General features: G+C 30.8%; 1 protein-coding gene across 1 annotated transcript in view; it reads right to left on the minus strand.

Annotated features, from left to right (window-relative positions):
* LOC126903978 (homeobox protein dve-1) overlaps positions 1-9,625 on the minus strand; it is a 45,285-nt gene extending 35,660 nt beyond the window's left edge. Inside the window, exon 1 of the mRNA XM_050682588.1 lies at positions 9,285-9,625. Coding sequence (XP_050538545.1) covers positions 9,285-9,380 — 96 coding nt within the window. The 5' untranslated portion in view covers positions 9,381-9,625. The remainder of the gene's footprint in view (positions 1-9,284) is intronic.
* Between the last annotated feature and the right edge of the window lie 433 nt (positions 9,626-10,058).

A 10,058-nucleotide genomic window follows, 5' to 3' on the forward strand; every position in this document is an offset into this window, starting at 1 on the left:
AGAAATCTAAAAACTCTATTTTTTTTATATAGTTTTTGAATCTCCCCAAAAATCTATATTATTATTTATTTAATAAAGATAACAATTAAAATCAATTGTTTATGTATTAGTAATGTTATTCTAGACTTTTTAATTCTTAACGGTTAGTTCGATATGAGCATCAAAATCAATAGTAAAACAAACCAAAAATATAAACAATTTTTTTACAATCGACTTGATTATCCTATCGCTTTTAAACTTCAAAACCAGATGAAATACGAATGTCCTATATTATAAAAGGTTCAACGTGCTCATGACAAGAGAAACTGTATTAGAAAATTAGACGCTCGAAAAAATGTGGAGGTATGTATTAGAGTGTTAATTATTGAAATGGTTTTGAATTATTTTTTATGAGCAGCTAAGTGGGTTACCGTTTGCAAACTGTATATATACTCTTTATATCTCAGTTTCAAGTGTTCATTGATATTTTCTGGATCGAAACAAGCCGTAACCGCTAAATTATTTAATGATAATTAAAATTCAATCCAGCGAATAAACAAAAACACGGTCAATGTAAGTTTTATGAAAGCAAATTAGACGAATGAAAAACATTTGGAGGGCAAACAACTTGGCCGTTGAATTTATATTAACACACTATCTTCATAAAATAAATCTGTTTCGAAAATAATCGGCGAGTAAAGTATACTTGTACCGTTTGTTTTAGTTTATAGCGATTGTTGTACTTAAACCGCAGATAAATCATACTTGAATTTATACTATTACGTAAAAAACAAATACAACGATCATTCAACATTGTAGTGAGACGAATAATATATTTGCGTTGTGTACCGATAGTAAAGCGTATTTTGTGGTATACCAAAAAAAATATTCGTCGTTATTTTACTTTATGAGTTCATTTATGGTAATAGAACATTGCTGATGTATTACCGTAAACAACATATTGTTTTTACAGCGGACTATGTGATGTGTATGTGTCGTATGGAAATTGTTTATCTGCACGCTATACACAATTTAGAGCAAATATATCTGTGTAAAATAATGATATACATTTTACTAGGATATGATCAACGTCTGAATACAACCAATCCATAGGCCTTTTGTTTTAATACCGAAGACTTTCATTTCTAAAAAAGCGAGTATCGTACATGTGGACATGCTGTTAGTCAGAAACAATGACGATTATTCAAATATAGTTTTCTGTTCCGTTGGACGTTTCAATTTATCAGATGGATAATTTTTTGTGATGCAAAAATTAGCGTGTAGATTTTAGACGACAAACTCTAAAGATGGTCCGCCACGACGATGGAACGCTTGTGTCTTGTCAATGGCTTAATCTGAATCGAATCGCCGCATGTGAATCACACACACGTTAGCGAAAAATCTAATAAACACATTCTCCGGCTAATGTACACGTACAATCAAATTGTCATTTTCAATGAACTACACGTGAAGCAAAAAAGCACCCACACTACGCGTATTACACACAGATATAATAGGTTTTTTTTATTACCTTCCGTTAGATTTTATAGAAGCCTGTGAAAAAATAGTAGGCTGATAGATACTTTTTGTTTTTTTTTTGCTTCGCTGATTTGATGAAAAGCGGTCATTGTTTATCTGCTGGTATTCCGAGATAATTTTTTCCTTTCTTTCTCCTCTTCCTCGTTCAAACGTTTCAAAGCGAATCCCACGGCTAAATTGGCGTACAATCGAGAACGTTTTTGTGTATCCCAATTGACCAATAATAATGATGTCTCATTTAATTTACTTTTTATCTTTTTCTTGAAAGGATTTACCTTACGAATCACGTCCAAAAACATCACATTATTCTTCGTATTTTTTCAACTAAATGTTAGTTATTGTGTTATACGATAACGATAAGTTTGTATAATTTGTATAATAATACATTTATCAAGTATTCCTTTTTTTCCGATTACTAATACAAATTTTAATTTTGAATAAATTCACTTAATAAGGATTTAAGTAAACTGTGAATGGATTAATGTTTACTTCAAGTTAACAACATTTAGAGTTAAATAATTTGTAATCATAATCTTATACCAACTCAGTTTAATCTAATATTAAATACAAATCAAGGTTTCTACATTGGCAAAGTATGTGGACAAGAACAATAATTTATTAGATATTTAATGTTTTATTTGAACCTAATAATAAAGAAACTTTGATTGTCATTTGACACAATATTTTAAACTTAGTAGTATTATCATAATGTGATTGTGAAATAATTAGTTAAATAATAAATTTATTTACTCTTTGTTTGATTTTTGTACGTTGTTAGTATAAGAATATTAAATCATCTATGTTATCTTTTACAAATTTCAATTAAAAAAATGTTACTCTTAAATTGATTAGCGATTAGTGAATTGAAATCAATTAATAATTTATATCATCGACTTTATTCTTTGCATATTTCAGTGAAAAATTTTAAAATAAAAAAGTATTAATATAAATCAAACATTGTTCATCATAATTTACATTTCGTTATGTTCCACATCTTTGTCAGTTTTTATGAACTATATTTAAAATTGTATGAGCGATAAGAAAAATAATCTGTACCTGTTAATTAATAAATAAATAAAAACCACGAGGAATAATTTATTTTGACAATGAATCGAAACACTAATATATTTATGATTACAAGTCAAGTGCATACTTGTGATTGTACGTCATAAAAGTAATATGTTATTCTTTTGGTTACACAATTTTTTTAGGTAGTTGTCAAGGCATGAAAAATGAGTTTAATTAATATTACACTGTTTATTTACCAATTTCGGAGAAATGAACTGTAGTATTCTATAGGGACATAATGTTGGGATATCAAATAATATGAATAGTAACTAATTTTAATTACACGACAGACTATTTGTCAATATCAATTGGCTGTTTAATTTATTGAATGGTACATTTAATAATAATAACTAATCATTGGACATATATCTAAACGTTTATCAAAATATCGAGATTACAGAAAATATGTTAATGAAAGTTTTACAGTAACGAATGATTGTTCCCAAAATGATCAAGTTTTATAAACACTCTTCGGTATTTTGTATAGACATTTGATTCTGCATCAACTCTTATGTATTTATAACTCAGAAACAAACATTTTAGCAATTTATTTAAGTAATTATAATATCTAATAATTTTCACTATACCAGAATAATCTGTTTTAAATGACTTAGGAAAATATGTTTTTTATTGATTAAAAATGTTAGGCAATTGCGGTGTTCTATATGAACGGAAACAAAACATCAGCGTTTACAAAAACTGGCAAATCGAAGTGTCCATTGAATGTCTTAAAAGCTATAATTTTATTTGCCAAACTTCAAAATATTTGTAAAAATGTTTATGAAAAATTAAGTGATGCATATTCGCGAAATAACAAATAACGTGTACCGCGATTATTACTGTTCTTTGTTGCGGTTTATTATACTTTCCGAAGAATCTAAAAGCATATTATTGTCGTATTACCTCGTTGTTCCGTTCTGTTGGTGTAATAATAATATTAAATATATAAGTGTATAATATTCATAGCCGTATCCCGGAGATGCCAACAGTTTCTCACAAAACACACCGCGAATAATCGGCACACCACCCAACCCGCCCCCGTCCATTTGTCCGCGGAAAAAGACGACTGCGGCTATGAAGAAGATGCGATGGTGAAAAAAAAAATATCCAAACTCTAATTTGTCATTGTATGCCGATCTCCGTGTGACGGTATTTTTCATCCGTTGCTATTATTATCTGATCGTTTTCTTATTTTGTATTTTTTTTTCTTTCTCTTCGCCGATTTTTTTCGCTGCGCTCGTTATGAGGTATTATTTCGTTTGGCAGATCATGGTGGACCGATCCGAATCAGCCAACCATAGGAGAGCCGATTTTGAAACGGAATAATCGAATACCGTAAATTGTATTTTTATTTATTAACACCTCTGAAAATAAATAATAATATCTCCTGTAACTACCATTAGTACCCTCTGCAGGACTGGCATACTCTCATTCAACCAGCGGCCATCGTCACCCAGCAACAAATAATAAACAGCGCAATGACACCTTTTTTCTTGGCTGCTATCATTTTTCGGTATATTGGCGTTACTTCACGGCGATTTATTTATAAATCGCCCAACGGACACATTTTTCGCACCCTAATTCTCTACTTGTACTCGCGATACACATCCGATACGATTTTTTTAGCAATACCGTTTACGACGTTGATTTTTGAGTCTAACAAACACGCGATTTCTTGAGATTCGACCTGTCTCTATCTTGAATGATAATCTATACTAATCATGTTCTTAAAAAAACTGTGCTCTGCGTCGGAACTTTAATATTGTGATCTTATACTTGTGTATTCAGTTATTGTTGCGTATATTTATAGTGTAACAATCTGTTTTTTGTAAACCACTCGAACTATTTTTAAGGGAATACTCTACTCATTAGTATTACAATCTGTACAAAATAATACTGAATAATCTAAATACATCCATTTCAATGTATACATATATATCTAAAATAAACACGGTATAGCGTTACTACCGTGCAGTGTCGAGACTCTGCATAATACGGTTAAGACACTTGTGTTATGTTTAAATTAAAATTACCACTAGACTACTTAGTCTCGACGTGTATTAGAGTCAATTGAATTTTGGATATTGACTTTATTAGACGGAAATACATTAAAATAATAAGAACTATGTTAATGTTGCACACGAAAAAACAAATAAAATTTAAGCGTTAATAATACAGTACATTGATTTCAGAATAAAAACGACTGTTTATTTATTCTAATTACTTTCGATTTCAGAATATTCGATTTTTTTACTTAAGTAATCTAAGTTTTTAAATAAATAAGTAATATCGATATTATTATTCGAATGCGTTATGATTAACGGCCGGAGCGCGAGCGATTAGATTAATAAAAAAATGTTATTTTTTGTAATCGCAGAATTATTGTGTTACGATGATAGCGTTTTTGTACGACACAATAGTAAAGTTCTGTTTTTGTGTACGTTTTCGTACACTGTTATCACGTGGTATTTGGTTGGTTCGTAAATCATACAGCTTGTTAAAATAATAAAACAAGATGATAAACCGTGCTCGTCGGGGGTCAAAAAAATATACATCTATATATTATTTATGTTGCTATAAACGAGGGTAACAAGCGCATTTTGGGGTTTGGTGACGAGTTTATCTTATTTCGGTGGCGGACCGCACGCGCGTCGCGGTCTGTGAATTCGTAATCAAGAGAAACGTTTTATTTGTTCTCTCAACTTTGATTTATATGCACGCGAGAAAGTTCACCGGCGAAAATTCTTATCTGCATTAAAAGAAATTTATGACGTTTTCCCATATTTCCACCGCCGCCGCCCAAATGAGAAAAAACTCCTAAACACATATTATACTCTCTAACGTCGACACGCCAGTAAAAAACACATACGTCGTGCACCGCTTTGTTAATCAAATAATGTGGTTCGTGTGAGTACTGCGTCTTAGAGGGCGATCGTCGCAGTGCGTGAAACGAACAATTACGGTGATGAAATTTCCTCGGGAGGCTAAACATTTGAAATGTCATTGTTGAGAAAAATCAAACGAAAATATCGCACACAAACGTTTGATTTCAATAATCGCATTAGAAGACGTGTAAAACGCATTTGGGTAAAATTGGCGTTTATTCGAGTGCGCGACGAGCATCCGCCGTGAAAAACCGTCCGACCGAAAAGTGTTAACCATTGTCAGTGTATAATTGTCGCTAAGAAGATTCACGCGATTGCTGTAATTATGGGGCACGGTGCTTTTTCACGCCAAGAAAAGGGTACACGTTTAGTAATAATAAAACACTGTTAAAGTTTTACTCGGCGCTAAGTACGTGAGAAATAGTGCGGTTTTCGCGCAACGCTTGTGCGTCGACCGGAAACGGAAAAATGGAATATTATTTTACTGTCAACACAAAAAACACGAATCATCGGTATTATTCGTCTTAGATTTTTGACGCACTCATTGTTTACGAGGATGTGTGTCTGCTCTCCAATGTATTATTTTCCTATTAGAATAACTGCTATGGGTAAACAAAATCGTTACGGTTCTAACCCGTCCTCGAATAGTACGAGTATGTTTTTCCAACGTACTGAAATGTCTTCTTAGATTAGACACATGGGCACTTTTAAATCCTATTCAATGTGGTGATACAGTCTTTGATAAACTTTTCAGGCGAAAATCGTAGGGATTTTTCCTCGAGCTTTGTCAAAAGACGAGCTTGGGGTTTTTCCGGAGTTTTTCATGTAATGTAAACAGTACAACTCAATAGGCCGCAGTAGTGACGAGTGCGATCAAAGAAACACGTGTGCTGTTTTCTTTGATAATTTCAATTATCTTCTAATAGATTTGATGTCTTTAAAATTCCATTAAGGATATTAATATTTTTGATCTTTAAGTGAAGTTTAACAGAAATTAGAGCATTAATGTTGTCGTTAATTTTAGTATCTAACGAGAAACGACCAGTCAAATTTTATTTATCAGGAAAAAATAACAAAACTAGAGCCGATGATTTGACATTAAAGAATTTCCCAATACTTTAATATTTAACTTCAGTATTAAACCTGTGTAATAGTAATGATTATGTGCATATATATTCACGTTTCTATCTATTAAGTATACACCAAACACACATAAAATCTTAGTAGAGTAGCTTAAATATATAGATATTTAAGCTACTCTACTAAGATCTTCATTAAATTTCTTAACCGTCAACATCATGACTAGTGTTGATAAGTCATGTTTTTATGGCCGTCAGATTTTTTTTACTGTTATACAACATGTAAAAAAAATGTATTACGAGGAAGGCGAAAATTATGTTACAATTATTAACTAAACGAATTTTTTTGTTAACTAAAAATTGAAAAAACATTTCTGACACTTCTAGATCAATGAAAATAAAAAAAAATCTAATTTTCGAGATAAATTGTTTTATTGCATAAAATGAAAAGACAAATTGAAATTACAGATGGCTGTACTATTTACAGCACAGTTAAAATCAAACTTTATTTATTTATTTTAGTAGAATATTAAGCTAACTTAACAATCATGATTCACTTTAATGTTTTTATATAATTTTTGTTGTATTGATAATTTCAAAGTTGAACGTTAATATATGTTAAAAAAATCTATGTTTTTGACTTGGTATTATTATGAGATCGATTGTGAGTTAGATTTTAGTCCATACGCGTTAGCCGAGAAAAGTAAACCAATGAACCACTTGAAAATCAAATAAAACATTTAAAACTATTATCTTTTTTTGGCTCGTTTAAAAGTTTTTTTTTATGACTGTATTGTTTAAGATGAATACATTCACATTAAACGAACAAACCCGTGTTGGAATTGTAACCGTATTCGAATAGGGCAGGTGCATTTTTAATTTCTTCGCTATTATCTTTGACTTATGAGGAGGCCGATTAACTTGGCTTTATGGGTAATCTGTTGCTTCTGTATTATCTGAACGTGAGCTTTTTACAAAACGCTCTAATTAAACATTTTTCGTTTGATAATTATTTCTTTTTAAGTATAATAACAATATGTATTTTTCTTGTATTGAATAATATTATTACTACGCCAGATCACAGATAAAATCGCCCATTCGTCTTTTCAAGTAAAATATTTTTCTATTGAAGAAAATGTAATTTCGATTGTTAAAATACTGAATATCTAAGCATTAAAACCTGAATATTTGGACAATTTTAACTTTTATAATGAATAACAAAATTTTGTATACCGTCTAATATTTTTTTAGTACCAATATTAGTACCAAAAAAAAAGCGCGACCTGTAATATACAACATAATAAAAACATTAATATGTTTCCCAAACTCACTATTTGTATGAATTGATTAATTAAAAAATTTTATTAAAATATTTTTTAAACCGTCATTAATTTTATAAATCTTTATTTCTAATTTTTTTTTAACTTTGATATTTTCTCATAAAAATAATGTGTAATTTATAATTAAGCTTTGTTCAACATTTTATCATTATTTTCATTTTATTCGATTAAAATACCGGTGTACATTATTGTAAAAAATTGTTTTAACAAAAAAATTTATTTTTTTTTAAATTAAATTTGTTGCTATTTGTTATTTCAATTACATGTGAAATTTATACCTATGTGCTTTATTCTAGAAAGGTATTAAGATCTTATACTTTTCAGTTCTCTTCGGATTGGCCCACTAAAACTCGCCTATTTTACTTTGATGAGTAGAACATTACGGGTATTTATAAAAATATTGAGAATGGAAAATATTTAGGCATGTATTTCTAAATCATGAAATTAGAGTTTTAGTAATTTAATCATTTAAACCTTATACTTTTTGCCTAATAAATGTCAGAAAATTGATAGTATCGAATAATACATAAAGACATACAGCATGATCCGTTTATTATAAACTACTCAATTACAAAATAAAAAATACCTCGAAGCATATTTTTTGGTTGTATATTTCTGGAATTATCAATCATTAAATACTTTTTCGGTTAATCCTTTATGCTTAATAAAAGTTTCAAATGTATTTTTCAAATAAAAACATACATATTTTACTAGCATATAAAATAGAAAATGATCCAAGTAAGAAAATAATAATAACCTTTAGGTCAGTATTTCGGAAATTATTAGAATATTAAAATATAGACTGTAGGCGAAGAACTTATATGATTATTTTTATTTTTCATTATACATTTCTTAGTGGCCTTCTTCTCTGTCCTGTGCATAAAAATGAGAATAACTTCCTAAGTACTGGTCCAAAAGTTGTTATGGTCCAGCCATTTTCTTTTGTTTAGCTAATTAAATGTGTATGTGGTGATTAAAAAAAAATAATTTAATACTCTTGTAAGACATAATAAATGAACATAGTATTATTTCATGATTGATAAATTTAGAAAAACGTGTAGACAAAGGTAACAAAAATAATTCGCATAATTATATTTATTTTGTAAGTAATTGAGCGAGTTAAGATAAACTGAACACCTTGTATAATTACATTTATATTAATAATTATATTTAAATTTGTTCATCAATTAGATTTATGTCACATTGTTCTGTATTTTTTTTATTGCAATAATTTCTAAAAAAATTTTTATTTATTTTAACCTTGTTTGTAGAATTTTTCACCATTTTAAAATTATTCATTTCATACGCAATTAGGTATAGTGTGTGTTATAAACAATACAATTAAACTTGTAAGTTAAAATGTCCAAGTCGATTAAAATATTCAACTGTCCTACCTGAAAACCATTCATAGCAGGATAGGTAAATGTGCCTTTGGCATTGGCTGCCACCCAAGCTTCCGCAAAGGTCTCCATGGCGCTTTGGAAATCCATGTGTCCGTACTTGTGCAATATTTAATGTGTTCAGTGTGCTCGATGTGGTTACTACTTCGGGAGGAGTTGCTCACGAATAGTGCGAAAACGATTTGGGCGTCATAGTCTTAGAAGTTACGAGACGGCTGTGTTGAGGTATTGCTGTCGGCAAGAAGATACGGCGACGATGAGCAGAGCACGTGGCCACGCGGTCGCGTTTCGGAGCCGACTAACTGAACATGTGCCGCTGTCGCCGGCCGAGTGTACAATATTTTTACTGTTCACTCGGCGGCGGTCGCCCGAAGCACAATCTTTTACCTACGCCCGAAAGCGCCTAAACCACTACCAATATTTACGCCCCTACCAACCCCTTGACACCCCGGAACCGCCTTCGTCAAACTTATCCTCGTTTTTTGTGCGCTTAATGAACAAATGCCGACGACGAACACTCCAAGTCGTACGAGTTACAGAGCACACTTTACTATTCACACTACAATTTCATGTAGAGGATCGGATAAAAAAAATATTAAGAATAACTTCACAGTCAATCTAATAACCGTGTAATAATATTATGCGGGCACGTGGAATGTTGATGAGTTCTAATTTGTGACGAGATTATCCGTTCATTTTGCTAGTGATGTAATTATATGCAACCTCGGCAATCCCAATAACGGTCGTTGCCGTCGCCATTACACATTA

The sequence above is a fragment of the Daktulosphaira vitifoliae genome, unplaced genomic scaffold, assembly GCF_025091365.1.
Source record: "Daktulosphaira vitifoliae isolate Bord-2020 unplaced genomic scaffold, ASM2509136v1 Scaffold_1, whole genome shotgun sequence".
Taxonomy (NCBI): Eukaryota; Metazoa; Arthropoda; class Insecta; order Hemiptera; family Phylloxeridae; genus Daktulosphaira; species Daktulosphaira vitifoliae.